Source organism: Pelodiscus sinensis, chromosome 2, assembly GCF_052426305.1.
Source record: "Pelodiscus sinensis isolate ZL-2025 chromosome 2, ASM5242630v1, whole genome shotgun sequence".
Lineage (NCBI taxonomy): Eukaryota > Metazoa > Chordata > Testudines > Trionychidae > Pelodiscus > Pelodiscus sinensis.
Window position 1 is genome coordinate 95,013,366 of NC_143053.1, and position 20,418 is coordinate 95,033,783.

The following is a 20,418-nucleotide window of genomic DNA, read 5'->3' on the forward strand; positions in this document are numbered from 1 at the left end:
ACTGGCCTCAGCTTCCTGCTTCTCAAAGGTTTCTTCCTGAGGATCACATCTCCTAGAGAGGGCATGTGATTAAGGCTGGCTATCTCCACAATGGGTTTTGTGTGAAGCCCTGGACAATTCCTGGTGATATGCTACCTATAGATCTCAGTAAGGCCAAGGAGGTGATGCATAAGGCTTAGGAGGGGACGCCCATGACCAAAGTTCCTTGTAAGCTGCATGCCCATGTGGCCGCAAAGCCCTTTTCTGAGTCCCGCTCAGAGTTTCAGAGCTTCCTGCGCAGACAGCGAGCTCAGCAGATTGGCTGGGGAAGGGCACTCACTCTCTCACAGGGGAGGAGCAGAAGCAGCAGCTCCAGCCTCTACTCAGGTTGTGCCCACAAAAGCTCATGATATCATCTAAATGTTTTGTTAGTCTCTAAGATACTGCAAGACTATTTGTTGTTGTTGAAGCTTTTTCAGTTACAGACTAACATGACTACCCCTCTGATACTTTCACCCTGCTTGGAATCAGTTCAGCATCTCCTATGGCGAAAGCAAGACCAAAGTTCTCCTTGTGCTGTCACTGAAAATGGGAAACAAGCCCCAGTTTCAGCATCCCTCTGATCATGTTGGCCCTTCTCCCCCTTTTTAACTCTCTGAGTTCCATGCTTGGAAAGCTTCCCTCTCTGGCAGCAGGAAACAGAACAGCCACAGTCTACATCTGCAGAGGCTGCCAAAGAGGGAAGCTTTCCAATCATGGAACTCAGAGTTAAAAAGGGGAAGAAGGGCTAAAGTAATCAGAGGGATGGGGGAGATGGTTTTCTGGTTCAATCAAGACAAGACGTGGGTGTGTGTGGATGCGTGCATGAGTGTGCGCGCATGCCAGGACATTTGCATGATTACATTTCAAACAAAGTTTACATAAGCGTTAATGGCTTAAGATAAGAAAGAACAAAATTCTGGTAAAAGAATTTTTTTGAGTGTTGCAAATATCTAAAACTCTGATCTTAATGATTGTTTTGAATCCTGTGTTACTAATTAATACATGGTAAACTGTATTGCATTAGGGCCAGCTCTTTGCTATTTGATAGAGTTCTGGCTCTTCTGAGTCAGAAGTAGCTGATTTGAACTTTATTTGCAACATCTTTGAAACATGCATCTGTGTGTTAGAAAGAATGAGGATACATGTATTCTCAGGTCTCAGAGGGGTAGCTATGTTTGTCTGTAACTAAAAAAAATTTAAGAAACAACAATGGTACTGTAGCACCTTACACTAACAAAAATATATAAAAAGTATCATGAGCTTTCGTGGGCACAAGTCACTTCTTCAGTCAAAGGTAGTGTTAATTTATTTGATTTCATATTAAAAAAACATAAGCATTGTTCCGTGCTAATTATCCCTTGCTTTAATATATTTTCTTCCACACTTATGGACTATTTAAAATATATATATTTATATCTATGGATTTTGTTTGTACTGGTGGGTGCACATCCCCAAACTACTTCAGTATTGGAGCTGCACATAAGAAATTTCAACCAGCCCAAAAGAAAATTCTATCCAAGAATGGAAAATCTTAGCGGAAACACTGCCCATGTGTAACACTAGCAAGATTATGGTGGTGGCCTTATGCCATTAGTGGCCCTAGGGTCATCCGAGATTTCTGGAATGTGGCCCTTCTAGAAGTGATGAGGAGCCCTGAACTGATATTTGGGAAACCGAGACTAGGTCTCAATCAGAATCCTCATGCATCACCTCCTTGGCCTGAGACCCATGGGTGGTATATTACCAGGAACTGTCCAGGGCTTCACATAAAACCCATTGTGGAGATAGGCAGCCTTTATCACATGCCCTCCTCAGTAAACCATGTCTCCATTAAGTCAATAGCAAAACACTCACTGACTTTGATGGAACCAAGAGTCAACATGGAATGTATTTCACAGAATGTAAAAGAAATGTATTCATATATATGACCTACTGAGAAAATGCTGAATTTGATATTTGTAGTGTCAGCATCTTTCTTTTCATGGCAGAGTATTGAATTAATGTCGACTATCAACAAATTTCCTTCTGCTGGACTCTGGAAACCTCTGGGTAAGCAGTATGGAAATGTCAGTTCCATGGGCCTTGCTAAGAGAAAAAAATAGTACTTTCCTATAATTGGAATTTGAATAGATTGTGTACAGATCCATTTGTCTAATTACTCTACATTAAGTCTGGAGCTCTTGAATTCTGCCTACTGAGTGCACTTGGACCATCCACTGAAGCACAGAATACCTCCTTCAATGTTTACATGCCTTCACTTACATTTGATCTTTAACAAAATTTAATATTTCCCCCATATGCTCCACATTCTCCTACAGACTTTTTTTATTTGTGATATAAATTTACTAACAGTCACTTTAACCAAATTATATAGCATATGGAATGGAACTTCTTCTCCCCAAATCCGCTACATTAAAAACAAAGAGTCTGTAACTACTTCATAGACAGCGTAATCACAGAAACAAAAAACGGGACTATGTAGCACTTTAAAGACTAACAAGATGGCTTATTAGGTGATGAGCTTTCATGGGCCAGACCCACTTCCTCAGATCAAATTGTGGAAGGAAATAGGCATGATCATATATACCAAAGGGATACAATCAAAACAAATGTACACATATAAAAAGGACAAATCAAATTTCAGAACGGGGGGGGGGGGGATGAGTGGGGGGAGGTAAATGTCTGTGAGCTAATGATATTAGAGGTGATAATTGGGGAAGCTATCTTTGTAATGGGTAAGGTAATTAGCGTCTTTGTTAAGACCCCAGTGTAAAGTGTCAAATTTAAGCATAAATGACAGTTCAGAGGTTTCTCTTTCAAGTCTGGTGTTAAAATGCCTTTGAAGCAGTATGCAGGTAAGCTAGTTGTTGAGACAATGCCCTTTATGGTTGAAATGGCAAGAAACTGTTTTTCTTTATGATACTGTCTGATATCCGTTTTGTGTTCATTGATTCTTTGGCGAAGCATCTGAGACGTTTGTCCAATGTACATAGCAGACGGACACTGTCGGCACATGATGACAAATTATATTTCTGGATGAGCAGGAATATGTGTTCTTGATCTTATCTTATAACTGAATTGGTTAGGTCCAATAATGGTGTCAGCAGAGTAAATATGTGGACAAAGCTGGCAATGGTGTTTGTTGCAAGGCTGACTTAGAACAACATTTCCTCAGATCCCGTCCCCTTTTACCTCTTCTCTACTGTCTGTCTATGAAACAGACTTCTAATCTAAGAAATGGCTCTCTCCTACAAGAATGGGATGACACTGAAAAAAATACACCTACTCTTCCATAAGGATAATTTTTTCTTCCACTCAAGGTAGAAATTACCAGCATGAAAAAGCAGGACATATGCAGTGCCATTATCTCTAATAAACAAGAATGAGTTAGGTATGAAGTTTAAGAAAAAACTTGACTGGTCCATTTTAAAGCCCAATCATCAGGTTTACTTTAACTTTGCAGAATTATACTTACTCTTGGTTGAGCTATTCCTTTTTGTTTCCTATTGGGAGAATAAAATCTATGCTCTCACTCTCAGGCAGTTGTGTGAAACAGGCAAGTAAATTTTGAACTTGGGCAATGAAATTTTCATGACAGTTTTGCAATACTGATTTGGTAATATAAGTGGAAGTTAGGTAATTAAAAGTTCAAAATAGCATTTCAAGCACAAAATCAGTTTACCAGCACATGAATCAATATTTCCAAAACACTTTACCTTGCATAATTATAGCTAGCTGCTCTGCTGCAGACTTTCGCAAAACTAGGTCAATGGTGTCAGAAGTAAGAATACCATATAGTTTTTCCACAGTCTCGTCCTATTAAAACAAAGCTATATTTAGAACTACATATAATATACGTCTCTTAGTTAGACAGGACAACTATCTCATTCATTCCCTCAAAAAGTGTAAGAAACAAACTATATAAATAAAATATGTGACTATGATCCATTCTAAAAATCATTACAAGCAGCCTGATCAGAATAATTTATTAAGCTTTTAAAGCATTTCTTGGGGAACAGAAAATTAATAATTTCCAACATATAGCAATTAGAAATAACATACAAATTCATTTTCAGAATATGCAAATGTGGAATTTTTTTTTTTAAAGCATATTTATATTCACACTTATTTTGTGGTATAGGGACGTAAGCAAGTAGTGAACTAGTACTGACTCGACTAGTCACTCCCCCCGCTTTTCTGCTTTTACCGAGAAAGGCAACAAGGGGGTGGGAGCAGAAGCTAGTGCTGGGGGACTAGCTTAAAAGCAGACTCCCACCAGCACTGTCTTCTTGTCGAGGGGAGGGGAGGTCAGGGGCACAGTGGGGTAACGGTGCAAGCAGGAACTCAAGCAGTTCCCACTGGCTCTGGATCCCACTGTGGTGCTTCATTTAGCCTTGGAAATTGGGGCTTAGGTACATTTCAAAGGCTGAAGAACTGCAGTGGGAACATGGGGCCAGTAGGGACTGCTTGAATCCTTGCTTGAGCTGTGCTCCCTAGGGTGCACATCCCCCCCCCACCCCCGCCCCTACTTCTATAATAGGAAGCAAGGGGAGGGAATGGGCACTGGTGCTGGGGGGAGCTGACTTAAAAACCAATTCCCCCAGCACCTATCAGAGACAGCAGTGGAGGGGATAGGGGAGGCTGCTGCGAAGCAGCTCCTGTCCACAGGGGTCCCAGATGGAGATGGGCCCCGCCACAGACAGGGGCTGCTGCCACAGAACAGCTCCTGTTCATGGCAGCCAGGGCCACGGGCATGAGCTGTTCCTGCAGCAGCCCGTTTCCAGTGGACTGGGTTTTCCACAGCAAACCAGGGCTGCTGGACTCAGCGTGAACCAGGATTAAGCAGTCCCAGCTCACGCTCATCGCTGCATTTTAAAAGTAATAAGAGCGCAGCAACTCCTACTACATTTAAAATGTAGAGCTCCAGCATGTGACATTCCCCAAACTGGCACAAGCCAGGACTGCTCAGTCCCAACTTGAGCCAGCTCTTGGAACTACCCTCGCTGCGGCTCTGCAGAGCAGTTCTATCGATTAATCATACAGTCAATTCAAATTGTATCAATTATATGATTAACCTGATAACTGCACTGTAACATCCTTATTCTGGTGTAATTAACAAAAGGAGTAATGTACATTATATTCATGATTATATGACAGTTACCCTATAACAGCAGGGAACTCGAGTCAATCATGCTATCTCCTACGTTCACTACATGTACATGCTTGATATTTCAGTGCATTATAGTCTTTTCTTTAAGCAGAAGACTAGCTGTAAAATGGCTTGTGGTTACGTCAGTTAATTAAGTTCAACACACAGATAGATTTTAGATCTTAAGTATCTTTTTAATCAATGGTAAACCCAAGTGGCTTTATTATTTTTAGGTTGGTGGAAGAATGGCATCTTTCACAACTCATTTAGCATTCTGATTTATTTTACTAGTTGCTGTTTGCTTCCATCTATTTCCAGCAAAGCATGAACTTGTAATCTAGAGACCATCAGTCAATAAGCAGCTCTTTGATTTTGTCTTATACATGTAGGATTTGCTTGTATGGTGAGGCACTGTCTTGCACTTGTATTATTTTGTGTGGCAACGTCAGTCTTACTCCTGGATCTCAGAGACCCCTGTTCTGCCCACCACCCCACAGTTTAGAGCCTGTGGTACAAGTCCCACTTGCCTTTTCTTGGCGTTTGTCCCTCAGCAAAACAAAGGGGTGTTGGGGCAGATGCCCATGGCCAGTCATGGCTGAGTAAACAGTCCTCCTCAGCCACCAGCTGAAGTTTCTGGCCACTTGGGGGAAGGGAGCCTCCAAACACTTACCCCTTACTCAGAGCCCTTTACCTCCCCCTGCAGCCTTTAGTAGTGCTGATGTTGTTCTGCTCAGCTCCAAGTCTCCTTATCAGTTGTTCATAACACTCCACCTCCACTCTCCAAACTCCTTCTCCACTCTCCCTCCCCCTACCCCACAGGGAAGGTTTTTAAAGATGTCCAGTGCAGCCTGAAATCAGCCCACCTGGCCCTTAATTGATTTATAGCAGCCCTATCTCAGCTGCCCCTAACTAGCCAGGACAGTTGCTGATTTTTTTGTTTCTGTTTTGTAATTGTTTTTAGAGCTGCCTCTCCCCCTTTTCATGAGGCCCTTTAACCTGCCCAGTCACATTTGGATTAAGTGCATCTGTTATTTGGGGTTGGATTTGCACAACATATGCAGCTGGATTGCCAACTAGTTTCCACATACAGTAATATGCCAGAAAATGTGCGATGTTCACATATCTATATCTTCTGAAGCAATTACAGAGGCTACTTAAGGACTTGCTATTTTTCACCTCCACTTAACCTCTGTTTACAGGCAGTCCCCGGGTTACGTGGATCCGACTTACGTCGGATCCCTACTTAAGAACGGGGTGAGGGAACCCCGAACTAGCTGCGCCCCCTCCCCCAGCAGACCGCCGAGACGCGCCATGGCAGTCCCGCCACCTGCATCCTCTGCAGCGAGAAAAGCCGCTCCCTGGTTTGCTGGGGGGGGGGGGGGGGCGCAGCTAGTGCGCCCTCTCCCCGCCCCCCCAGCAGACCAGGCTTTTCTCGCCGCTCGTCAGTTTCAGCAGCAGCTGAATCAAGACACCTGGGGTAGAGCAGTTGGGGGGCTGCCAGGCTGGTGCCACAGCGCCGAGGTGCGGCGCTGTGGGGACCTACCCGGCAGCGCCCCAGCTGCTCTGTCCCAGGCGTCCAGATTCAGCCGCTGTTGAAACTGATCAGTGGCTGATTCCAGGAAGCCAGGGGCAGAGCAGCTCTGCCTCGGCTTCCTGTAGTCAGCCGCTGGTCAGTTTCAGCAGCGGCTGACTGGGGGACACCTGGGGCAGAGCAGCTGGGGTGCTGCCGGGTTAGTCCAGTAGCACCGAGGAGCGGCGCTGACGGACCAACCCAGCAGCACCCCAGCTGCTCTGCCCCAGGCATCCCCAAGAGCAGCTGGGGTGCTGCCGGGTTGGTCCCGCCGCACCATGGGTCGGCACTACCAGACCAACCCAGCAGCACTCCAGCTGCTCTGCCCCAGGCGTGTCCAATTCAGCCGCTGCTGGTCAGTTTCAACAGTGGCTGAATCTGGATGCCTGGGACAAAGCAGCTGGGGCGCTGCCGGGTTGATCCCCGCAGCCGCACCTCAGCGCTGTGGGGACCAACCTGGCAGCACCCCAGCTGCTCTACCCCAGGTGTCCCCAAGTCAGCTGCTGCTGAAACTGATCAGTGGCTGATTCCAGGAAGCCCGGGGCAAAGCAGCTCTGCCTCGGGCTTCCTGTAGTCAGCCGCTGGTCAGTTTCAGCAGCGGCAGAATCGGGGACACCTGGGGTACAATATGTACCAGTTCCGACTTACATACAAATTCAACTTAAGAACAAACCTACAGTCCCTATCTTGTATGTAACCCGGGGACTGCCTGTACTTGTTTATCTGTCCTTAGACTGTCTTCCATGATTATGAAACTGACTGTGAGAATGCAGATGTGGAATTTTGTTCAACTTAAAGCGAAACAACAACTAGAAATAGTATGAAAAGAACTCTGATGTTTACTTTGATGTCAGCATGCACTATTAAAAATTGTAGTAGGAACTACCTACTACTATTACCAAAGGTCACATACTTTTTTCTCTTCTAATCTCATTTCAGTTGTTCATATCTTCATGACATTTTCACCTTCGAGGCTGAGATTTTCTAGGCAAACTACCCATGGAAATATTTTTTGGAAACTGAGCAAAAAAAGAATTGAGCTCTTTGCGTGAAAGGAGATATTTTTAAAAGGTATGAGTTAGCCATTAGGAGATAAGCCTTGTGATCATTTGTTTCCTAGCCACACTAGTGGCCAGAGGCAGACACTCAACATTTGGCCTTGAAATATTTCACATTGAAAAGTGCCTTTGGGTGTTCTAGTGAAAGACCATTATGATTTAACAGAACTATGACTATTTCTACTCATGCACAATAGAATTTTAACAAGTATGATAAGCTATTATAGACTAAAGTTAGATACATCCACTTTGCATTTGTGGAACTAATTCATCTGCAGGGGGTAAAAATCTAGTAAAGCTGAATAGTAACTAAACTCAGGTCTCATTCACTTTTGCACCTTATAATGGAGTGGGTGAGATCCAAAAGACCCTTGTTGGAGACCTTGAAGCACTGCCTCACCACACTCCAGATAAGAGCAGAGAAGAAATCTCCAGACAACCTAGAGCAGTGCTCTTTTTGTGACGGTATGCCTCGGGATGGTGTACCTATTTTCCCTGCATAACTTAGATGAATTTAATTCCCCTCTGGTGAACTGACACCTTTTCCTGGGGTGGCTGGACTCCTGACGGAAGCCCGCTTGGGACATGCGGCTCTTAAGGGACCGCAAAAGCATTTGGGGTGTCTGCTAGAAGGCCAATCTGAGTCATGAAGACCATAAAAAAAAAAAGACAGCAGAGACAGAGCAGTCAGTTACTGCCGGAATTGGAAGAGAGAGGATTGGATTCCTGGCTGGCTGGAAGAGCAGCTGGATCACAGAAAGCTCATGGCTGCCAAAGGTTGGGGGAGCTGAGTAGGAGCTACAGGCTGGCTGCAGGGACTAAGCAAGGACTGAGCCCAGAAGCTAGCCAGACCAAACAAGGGTACTGTGATGGGTCCTGTTAAGATTGTTACAAAGGGCAGTGTTTCCAAGGAGGAAGCCTTGACAGAAAACAGCTTGTGTGTGTCAGAGACTCAGCAGGGGAACTGAATCATTGAAGACCCACAGAAGAAAACGCAGGTTTATGGACTTTCATAAGAGGTAGATAACCCCCATTCCAAGAACTAAAAAATGGGAGGCTCACCCTGGACTAGAAAGGGGCACTCATGAGAGGTGGGTCCCTACTCATTACACGTTTTGTAATGTAAAAGCTGCTCTTAAAGTTTGTAGGATAGAAGTTCTCTAGCAAACTCATTTCTGAGATGCAAGACAAATCAAAGAAAAAAAAATATTGTAACCTGCAGAGGATTAGATAATTGATGTGCAGCAGCCTTCTCACTTGGCGTTAATAAGCAGTTTAAAAAGTACAGAACAACAAAATACATTAAAAGACATTTTAGTTACCTTAAAAACTGACTCTCTTGTATCATTCAACTTCAACTCAATAGGTCTTTCCACAATAAATAAGTTGGGAATACTGGAGAAAATGCTACCATGCAGAACAGGGCGCTTCAGGCTGGCTCCTTCTTCATTCATGAGATGGAATGTTAGATGTTTCAGTGCCACAGAACGGACTCTAAGGAAACAGAGTATTAAGAATCATGGTCCTTTTCAGTGGAAACTTTTAGCTCTTCAGATACACATACAGTTAGAAAACATTTTTAAAAACCACCCTAAACCACTGATAATGCTTAAGACTCAATTCTATTAATCATTTACCCACTACATTTCATTTCAAATCAGCCTTCACCGTAAAATCAATTAAAACATTCATAATTGTTTAGAAGCTTCAGAGAATAGCCGAGTTAGTCTGCAACAGGAAAAACTTAATAGTCTAGTGGCACCTGAAAGACTAACAAAACATGTAGATAGTGTCATGAGCTTTTGTGGGCAAAACCCACTTATTCAGATGACTGGAGTATTAAAAATCCAGATCCAAGAATAAATAAGGGAAGGGGAGGGAGAGAGAAGCGGGGGAAGAGACACAGTGAAGTAGTTACAAAAGGCTGATAAGAACAATTAGGTATGGTTGGTTGGTTAAGTCATTAGGATGTGGAAGGTAGTGTGTGAGCCAGCTGATGTCCCTGTTCATTCCATCTGCATGAGAATTAAACTTGTAAATGAAGTTAAGCTCCAATCCTTCCCTGTGTATTTGGCTTGTGAATTTGACCTGAAACAACAAGGTGACTTGGATATCCAGTAATGACTGTCCAGGCAGATTAAAGTGTTCTCCAACAGTTTTCTGTGTATTGCCTTTTTGGATATCTAATTTGTATCCATTCTAATTTGTATCCTGGTCTGCAGGGAGACGGGGAGCAAAGCCTTGGAGCACGCCCGCAGCGGGACAGCTCCGCGGCTTTGCTCCTGTCCCCCTGGTCTGCTGGGGGAGGGGGAGGGGGTGCAGCTAGTGCCCCCCCCCCAGCAGACCAGGCTTTTTTTGCCTACCCCTGGGATAGAGCAGCTGGGGGCTGCCGGGTTGGTCCCGCAGCGCCGCTCCGGACCAACCCGGCAGCGCCCCAGCTGCTCTGCCCCAGGCGTCCTGATTCAGCCACTGCTGGTCAGTTTCAGCAGCGGCTGAATCAGGAAGCCTGGGGCAGAGCAGCTGGGGTGCTGCTGGGTTGCTCCAGTAGCGCCGAGGAGCCGCGCTACTGGAGCAACACAGCAGCACCCCAGCTGCTCTGTCCCAGGCATCCCCAAGTCAGCCGCTGCTGAAACTGACCAGCGGCTGACTACAGGAAGCCCGAGGCAGAGTTGCTCTGCCCCAGGCTTCCTGGAATCAGCCACTGATCAGTTTCAGCAGCAGCTGACTTGGGGACACCTGGGTTTCTGAAATTGAATCTGTATGTAAGTCAGAACTGGCATCCAGATTCAGCCGCGGTTGAAACTGATCAGTTTCAGCAGCGGCTGATGCCAGTTCCGACTTACATACAGATTCAACTTAAGAACAAACCTACAGTCCCTATCTTGTACGTAACCCGGGGACTGCCTGCATGTGTTTTGTTAGTCTTTAAGGTTCTACTAGACTATTCATTATTTTTCAAGTTTTTTTTAATTGTTTAGGTTAGACTTGCAAATATCATGCGTCATACACTGAAATTACTACAGGACATTACTCACGACTGCTTTTTTGAGAAGAGAAGTCGTAGAGCAGCCCTTAATCTAGTAGTTCTAGGAAGAATCCCTTCTCCATTGTCAGAAGCTGTTTCACTTAGTCTGAGGATGCAATTACCCAGTGTCTCTTCTGTGTCTGCATACCCCTAAAAAATTTTAAAAACCAAGTCAATAATTTGCCTGATTAAGAAACAAACATGTCTGCTTTTGACAAAAAAACAAAATCTATGTTTTCTAGCTAAGATCATATGAGTTGTAGTAAGTACCTTATATAATACAGTCTTGGAAGTGGACATAAGCAAACAACTCATAAGTCTATACTTCTTCCCTGTAAGTGCATCTGACCAACATAATACTTGAATGAAAGAACTGCCTCAAACGCTTTCTAATTCAAGTTTAGACAATTATCTTTCCAGAACACAGAATTGAAATCCCACAACCCAGTAAGTTTTAAAAAAATATGATGTTGCCTAATTTAGGACAATAAAAGAAGGTGGGCTACTTAGGTAACCATCACTTTATTTAACTATATTAATCATTTTAATTCTGAAAAATAAAATGCTTCCACAAAAACCAGATGCAACAGTAAAAGCTTTTTCATGCCCAAAGGCACAAGACCAACCATATTGTAACTCAGCTCAGGCCTGACATATTCGCTATCCCACCTCTTCAACACTGTTGTCAGAGTGTGTATCTAAAGGTATGCCATAAAGCATATTTAAACTGTTAAGCAGCTGGTCCCAAACATCTTCATCTGATGTATGTACAGTTTATGCATGAAGACTTTTATCTATTCTGGAAATATGTTCTTGAAACGTGTTTTGGAGTCAGGGCATAAATCCAGTCTGCCCTAGACAAAGGAATGTGGTTTAACCTGTTTGACTGGCTTCATTACAAAAAGGGGACAAGGAAAGCATATTTACATACAAGGTAAACAAAGCAATCAAGCTAACAAGCAGCACCCCAGGATTCCTTCCTGACTCTTGAAGCTGAGATAAAGGACTTTGGGTACTACAATACCAAAATTGACATTTTAGTTATTGATCATTTATGGGCCAGAAGGGACAGCACCCTCTGAGTCTATGACCATTGGATTCTTTAGCCTGGAGAGTTACAGCAGAGGTTTTCTACTTTTTTTTTTTTTCATTTGGAGACATCCCCCCACCCCCCAAAAAAAATCAAATGGAGGTGCAGACCCCTTTGGACATCTTATACATAGTCTGTTACATCCTGGTAACAATGTCAGTAAGAAAACTGCTTAGGCAAAGACGGTAACTTGCTAAGGTTAAATTTTTTTCACTAGAAGCTGTTTCACTAGAAACTGTTTTCTTATGCTTAAAATCACTTTTATTTCTGACGTTTGTTAATAAACTTGCTCTTGTTTAATTATAATCTCACTATAGTTTATTGAAGTGGAGTGTCTTCAGCTAGTATAACAAGTTAGAGTGCACACTTCCTCTTCGGAGGCAGCAAACGTAATATTTATATGAGTGTCCAGTGATAGAGACTGGACATTGCAGAAGACATTTCTGGGGGAACTCAGCAATTGGAGTTCACTGTATATTACCTGAAAGACAAGGTTTAGACTGGCACAGTCTTGAATTTGCTAGACCACTGTGGCAGTGAACTGACAGTCTAAATCACCAGCAAAGCTCTCATCTGCTCATGCAGAAGGATAACACTGTCTTACAGTTCTGGGTTTCCTGAGCAAAACATCACACCAGGAGAAGACATGTTGGGTGCTCCCACATTTAAGTCAAAACTAGCAAACGTTTATGTAGTCCTGGAGTATCTTGTGTTGTAACTCCACTCTAGCTGGCATAGCGAACATATGACTCAAGGCATGTTCTGCTTTCTGTTTTATGTACAGAAGTTAATAGCTTTAAAAAGTGTTTAAAACTAATTATATGCATTTTGGGGGAAGATTATATTCAAAGCACTCCCAGAAGTGCTTATATTCATGAAAAAACAATACAGCATTACTTAAAATTCACTGCACTATACATTTACATAGGAAATCACAAACATAGGACACTCTGCACTGAAGCGATTGTAATCTGAGGCCCCAATGCTTAGAATAGGTGTCTAACCTTACAGAGCTAATTGAAAAACAGGCTAATTGTGGCCTAGTGGTGAAAGTAGAGTAGACACAGAAGTGAGAAATATAAAGAAAAGTGGAGAAGAGAAATGATCGAGTGTGCTTACAGATAGTATCTGAGGAGATATATAGCACTTAAAGGGTAGGCAACAAGGAAGGAATCAAAAACATCATACATAACATGAAGTGCATGGTTGCAGCTGCAGGTAGTGGAAGAAGGGAGATTTTAGCACTAGATTTAGATTTTAGATATGAAAGATGAGATAGAGCAACGAGGGTGGGAAAGAAAAAAGTGCAAGTGTTCTTGTTGAACTAGACAAGGAGTAGATACACAGCAACAGACACCTACTTAAGAGCATGACTACACTGCAGCAGGAATACAAGCTATAGGTTGTACAGACCTACCCACAGCAATTGTAATCTAACCAGTTTGCTAAAAATGGCAGAGAGGATGTGGCAGCACAGGCTCCATCAGCAAGTTCATATTTGGAAGAGTGGGCAGGAGGCAAGGAGAGGAAAGCTTGGAAACACCATGCTGAAGTTTGTGCTGCTGTATCACTGCTTTTTTTTAGCAAGCTAGCTAGAGTATAGCTAGCTTAGGTACATCTGTGAAAGCTGCAAATCATACCCACAGTGCAGCATAGATCAACCCTGACTTAAAGCAGGGCACGGAGACTGGCTGAAGGTCTCTGGACAATAAGGGTCATTAATTACATTTAATCAAGAAAACAGAAGAGTTTCAAAAAACATGCCATCCTAATGGAGTAGGACAGACAGTTTGTGCTAAAGCATATGAAGAATATTTAGGCATGTCTTGAACAAAGTTACATGAAATATGAATAACCAGGGACCTTCCTGATAAACTTAGTGACACAAGAAGGGAAAATAAAGCAAAAATAGACACATGTTCATTATTTGTACATTCTACAGTAACATTATTTGTACATTCTACAGTAACAGTTCTGTTACCCCACACTCAATTAGCCATAAAACTAACTTAACCAACATTTCTGATATGTCCCAATTCAAGGGATGTAAAATCCCAATTAATCAGTTAACTTCTGATTAACCTGTATGGGGCTAGTTGCTGGTTCCCAGCTGGCTGCTAGGGCCAACTCTTTGCCGCAGTCGCCAGCCTTGTGGGGTGAGTTGTCAACCCCATGCAGGGACCTGGCAGAGCAGGAGCAGTCCTCCACTCACAGCAAGCTAGGGACGGGGAGACTGCTTCCAGGGAACAGGTTAACTCTTACCTAGTAAGTACCACCCAGTAAGAGTGGTGCTTAATGGGTAATCGATTACTCAGTCACATCCCTACTACAAATCTTCAGTCGAGTAACCAGGACTAGGGATGTGAACAACTAGTCGACTACCCGATAAGCAAATGCTTATCAGATAGTCGACACACTCTTATCAGAATAAGGGAGCGGGGTGGGGGAGGAAGAAGAGATGGAGCTTCGCAACGGCAGCACTGCATGGAGCCCGGGGCCAAACCCTGGACTCCACATGGCGCTGTTGCTTTAAAATGCCGCATGCTGCATAAAATGGACTCCCCCCTGACCCCAGGCTCCATGCGGCACTGCACTTTGAAACTCCTCAGAGAGCATGGGGCCAGCAGGGGACTGCTTGAGTTCCTCATTGGCCCCATGGTCCCAGCAGCGCTTTCACCTTTGAAGTGTAGCAACAGCCCTGGAGCAGTGGCTACACTTCAAAAGCGGAGGCACCCTTAGCAATTAACTGAATAGTCGATACAAATTGCATCGACTATTCGATTAGCACTTTAAATTTAACATCCCTAACCAGGACTAGTACACTATCCAACACATCATGCAACTGCACATTCTGTACTCTACTTTTCTCAAAAGAGGCAGAAGACAAGAAATTAAGCTGAAATCAGGGATTTATTTTTTTTAAAAAAAAACAGCTTCCACAGTATGTCACAGGGTCATTACTGATTCAGCCTAATCTCCTACACGTTCTACATCCACAATAGTAATTGATGATGGTAATGACAACACTGAGTGCACCGCAAGGCCCTGAAGTTCCTGCTGAATCACACATTAAATTACGTTTACTAAAAATACACAATACTAAAACTATACCAATCAGAGTGTATGCCATGCACTGCCCATAGTGATATGCAGTTTCATAAGAGAATCTACCGTATAGAAAACGTTACATTTATAGATCCAAGTGCTTCAAGAAACCAACCACTCTACAGTGCAGTACTACTACTGGATAGGTGAGTACCTGTATACTATTTTATACTTCATTCATAATATTGTATTGTAATTCTCTGAAAACTGGCATTCTATTGGTAAACTCTCAGTTAACCAGAATATTTTATTAACATAAGAACAGCCATACTGGGTCAGACCAAAGATCCATCTAGCCCAGTATCCTGTCTACCGACAGTAGCTTATTCTAGTTCCCACCAGAATGAATGAACAGAACAGATCATCGTCAAGTGATTCCTCCCCAGTCGCCCATTCTGAGCATCTCACAAACAGAGGCTAGGGACACTTTTCCTACCCATTCTGCCTAATAGCCAATGGTGGACCTATCCTCCATGAATTTATCTAGCTCTTTTCTGAGCCCTGTTAGAGTCCTAGCCTTCACAACCTCCTCTGGCAAGAAATTCCACAGATTGATCGTGCGTTGTGTGAAGAAACACTTCCTTTCGTTTGTTTTAAATCTGCTACCTATTATTTCATTTGGTGACACCTAGTTATTACATTATGGGAACAAGCAAATAACTTTTCTTATTCACTTTCTCCACACAAATCATGATTTTATAGACCTCGATCATATCTCCCCTTAGTCTCCTCTTTTCTCAGATGGAAAGTCCCAGTCTTTTTAATCCCTCTTCATATGGGACATGTGCATTCCTTTGCATTTATCAACATTAAAATTCAGTTGTCATTTTGTTGCCCAATGACTTAGTTTTGTAAGATCTTTTTGAAGCTCTTCACAGTCTGCTTTGGTCTTAACTATCTTGAGCAGTTTAGTGTCATCTGCAAATTTTGCCACCTCACTGTTTACCCCTTTTCCATAGATCATTTATAAATAGGTTAAATAGGACTAGTCCCAAGACGGACCCTTAGGGAGCACCATTCTGAAACTGATAATTTATTCCTACCTTTTATTTCCTGTCTTTTAACCAGTTATCAGTCCATGAGAGGACCTTCCTCTCTTACCTCATGACAACTAAATTTACTTACGAGTCTTTGGTGAGGGAGCTTGTCAAAGGCTTTCTGGAAATCTAAGTATACTGTATCCACTGGATCCCCCTTTCCACGTTTGTTGACCCCCCTCAAAGAATTCTGGTAGATTAGTAATTTCCCTTTACAGAAACCATATTGACTTCCCCCCCCTTCAAATTATGCTCAACTATGTGTCTGACAATTTTATTCTTTACTATAGTTTCAACTAATTTGCCTGATATGGACGTTAAACTGAACAGTCTGTAATTACCAGGATCACCTCTACAGCCTTTTTAAATATTGGCATCATGTTGGCTATCTAGCTAATTTAAAGGTTTACAAACCAAAGTTAATAGTTCCACTATTTCACATATGAGCTCTTTCAGAACTCTTGGGAGAATGCCATCTGGTTCCAGTGACTTCTTACTTTTAAGTTTATCAATTTGTTCCAAAACCTCCTGTAATGACACCTCAATCTGGGACAATTCCTCAGATTTGTCATTTAAAAGGAATGGCTCAGGTTTGGGAATCTCCCTAACATCCTCAGCCATGAAGACCGAAGCAAAGAATTCATCTAGTTTCTCTGCAATGACTTTATTGTCTTTGACTGCTCCTCCTTTGGCATCTCAATACTCCATGAGCTGCCTTGGTTGTTTAGCAGGCTTTCTGCTTGATGTAGTTAAAAACATTTTGCTTTTACTTGAGCTTTTGGCTACCTAGTCTTCTCCTTTTTGGCTTTTCTTATTCTATTTTTAAGCTTAATTTGAAGAGAAAACACTCCTGTGTGTGTTGATAGTGTTGGAAACCTCAGGGATCCCACTGAACTCCGTGAGGAAGGAGATAACGATATCTGCCTACATATGGCACTGTGGGAGGATAGAGGGTGTGGTGACGGAGGATGAGGGGAGACCAATATATGTTGTCTCCTGTGAGTACACCAATCTTGTCCACTAGCAAAGTGAATCGGTGCTGGCAAAAATATTAATGGCTCTAGACTAGGCGGCCAGGCTCTTTCCTTATTTGTTTTTGTGCGGGCCTTGGGCTGTGTCAGTGCCGGTGACTTCCTTGGTGCCAATGGTGCTGGAGCAGGAGACTGTGTCCCCGGTTCCTGTGGTCTTGCTGGTGGCGGTGCCTATGCCGGTGCCTATGCAGAAGTGCTGGTGGTTAACACCGATGACGCTTTGTACCACGGCCTTGGTTCCATGGCACTCTTGGAATGGAAGGACCCGATGCCAGATGTCCCTGACTTCTCCCTGGTGCTGACACGGCTGAATGAGGTAGGCAGTAGAGACTGCACCAGAGAGGCCTGTTTCTTAGCTGAAGAGCCCAGGCCAGGGAAGTGGCTCTTCATTTCTTGGCCCTGATAGGGTCCGAACAGGAAGGCGGCGGCACGGATTCTGATGGCTCAAGTACCTTATCAAAGAGGAGCATGTGGAGTTGCATCTCCTTGTCTCGATGTGCTCTAGCCATTAGTTTTGAACGATGTGGGACTTCTGAGTTATATGTGCCTTCCCCAAGTACCTAATGCAGGAGGAATGCCTGTCTGAAGCGGGCATGGACTCACAACAAGTGTCGCACTTTTTAAAACCAGGCAACCCTGGTATGATGTTTGAGAGGTTCTCTGTTGTCCTCTCAGTTCGAATTAAAGGAGTTGTTCTGTTGTCTGTTGCCTTTTCTCTTCTTCTTCTTCTTTTCCTTTTAAAACACTGTGGCCTTCATGGCAGTCGAAAGTAGTGAGACGGTAGTCGACGTAGGCAGGTTTGTTTGTTTTTAAACACAAACAAGAACAAATGGGACTACTTGGAACAATATATTATCTATGAACTAACTAACAGACTAAACTACTAAGTTAACTATCAAAATTATTTTCTGATTAGATTCTCTGACAGGAGCTTGATCCGTCTGCAACTGAGAGCAGAAACGAAGGAACTGGCAGGAGCTGGAATGCAGGTGCAAAAAGGAAGGCACGAATGGCATAAGGCACCTGGTGCGCATGTGTGGCCCAGCCAGCTATTGCTAGGGAAAACTTTGCTGCACCGCGATGATCCAACACCAACAGTGCAGCACCCACAGGGACATCACTTGAAGAACTACCTTATAGAATTTTCTTCTTCTTTATAACATGACAATGCTAAGAACATAAGAACAGTCCTATTCGGTCAGACCAAAGGTCATTCTAGCCGAATAACCTGACTTCCAACAATGGCCAATGCCAGGAGCACCACAAGTAATGAACAGTACAGTTAATCAAAAAGTGATCCATCCCCTGTCCCTTTGCATCCTCTTCTTTGCCCTCTTCCTCCATGCCTGTCACACTCTGAGAGCCCCACATTTACTGACTTTTCCCCCTGCCTCTCAGAACTTCCAGAGCACTGTGAATCAGCTGATTCACATCCTATTCTCCCTTTTCACCCTCCCTCACAGATTCTGAATGCCTCAAATTAGCTGATTCGTGGCTTTCAAGCTCTGGGAGAGAGGGAGGGAGAGAAATAAGGATGGGACATGAATCAGCCGATTTGGTGCTCCAGAACTATTGAAAGGGAAGGAGAGGAGAATAGAAGGGACACGCTTGGGAGAAGAGGCGGAGAAGAGACTGGACAGAGACTTAATGGATGGAAACCTCAGTACTGAATTGCAAAGCATCTGCACATCCCTTACTCCTAATCCGGGAAAGTTTGTGGAGGACAGATCTAACCAGAAGTCACACTGAATATGCTTTATTTTAAAATGAACATAATTTTTTTATTAGTTGAAGTTGATTACAACTTTTCTAATATATGAATGATTAAAGCATTTTTACTTATTTTTGAAATATCCGGTATGCTACATATTAATGTATTTAATCTTTATTTGGGGAGTAATGGTTAGTGCACATGGCATATATCAATCTTTTGGCCCCCTGAAACAAAGGAGAGCCATTCATGCAGCCCACTCACTAGCTTTGGTTGGCCATCACTGATCTATTCTTCATGAATTTATCCAGTTCTTTTTTAAGCCCTGTTATAATCTTGGCCTTCACAACATCCCCTGGCAAGGCATTCCACAGATTGACTGTACACTGTATGAAAAAAATACTTCATTTTTAAAAAATCTGCTGCCTATTAATTTAATTTGGTGTTCTCTAGTTCTTGTGTTATGAGAAGTAAATAACACTTCCTTATTTACTTTTTCCACACTGCCATGATTTTATAGACCTCTACAGTATCATCTTTTCCAAACTGATAACTCTTCTTAACCTCCTCACATAGCATTCATTCCATATTCCTAATAATTTCTGTTGCCCTTTTCTGAACCTTTTTCAACTGCAACATATCTTTTTTGAGATGGGGGTGACCACATCTGCACACAATATTCAAGTCGTAGGCATACAATGGATTTATAGAGGGGCAGTATTTTAATCCCTTTTCTTAATGATTCCCAACCTTTTGTTCACGTCTTTCACTGCTGCTGCACACTGAGTGGATGTTTTCAGAGAACTATCCACAATGATGCTATGATCCCTCTTGAGTGGCAACAGCTAATTTAGACCCCATTATTTGATATGTATAGTTGGGATTATGTTTTCCAGTGTGTATTACTTATCATTTATCAACATTAAATTTATTCTGCCATTTTGTTGCCAGTCACCCAATTTAATGAGATCCTTTTGTAGGTTCTCACAGTCAGTTTGGGATTTAAATATCTTGAGTAGTTTTTTATCATCTGCAAATGTTGCCACTTTGCTTATGCCTTTCTCTGTGTTGCACTATAAAAGTGTTCTTATAGTACAGTAATCAAATAAACTATGTTTGAACTATGCTCAAGATAAACTACACTTTAACAAAAGCTGTGGGTACCTGTAAAATTGGAATGATAGGATAGAGGGCCTCAATAAACTTGTTCCACGTCAGTGCTGTCATCATCAATTGTCCCTGCAGGAGATACATCAGAATGGCCTTGGCAGCAGAGTTTACCTGATCAACAACAAAGAATAAAATAATGTAATAAAAAAAGAACATGGTGGCTAGGTCAATTTGTTGATCCCACAATATGAAGTTAAACTGTTATTTCTAACTTGTACATGAATAGACTTTGAAAGAGGAAACATCTATAATTAAGTGTAATCTATATACACTAGAATCTATTACTTGCTATGTTTATTATTGTCTTCTACAATTGAGCTTAGATTTCAAAAGACCTTTAAAGGAGACCACAGAGAAGGAACATGGAGTTTCTTCTCCCTTATACAGTTTGTGCAAAGACTTGCAACCCTTAGTCTCTAAGCTCAGACCATCTTCCCTTCATTCATCCCAA

At 42.8% G+C, this 20,418-nt stretch overlaps 1 protein-coding gene across 8 annotated transcripts in view; it reads right to left on the reverse strand.

The window, feature by feature from the left end:
* The window catches only part of RTTN (rotatin), a 176,261-nt gene that overhangs the window by 107,800 nt on the left and 48,043 nt on the right, over positions 1–20,418 (reverse strand). For all 8 annotated transcript variants that reach the window (XR_331929.5, XM_075921044.2, XM_075921045.2 and 5 more), the window contains 4 exons: positions 19,962–20,078; positions 10,834–10,973; positions 9,121–9,292; positions 3,738–3,837 (listed from right to left, as the gene is read on the reverse strand). Coding sequence is in view for 7 of the 8 variants with exons in the window: in XM_075921044.2 (XP_075777159.2) it covers positions 3,738–3,837; positions 9,121–9,292; positions 10,834–10,973; positions 19,962–20,078 (529 nt within the window). In the remaining variant the exon portion in view is untranslated. The remainder of the gene's footprint in view (positions 1–3,737; positions 3,838–9,120; positions 9,293–10,833; positions 10,974–19,961; positions 20,079–20,418) is intronic.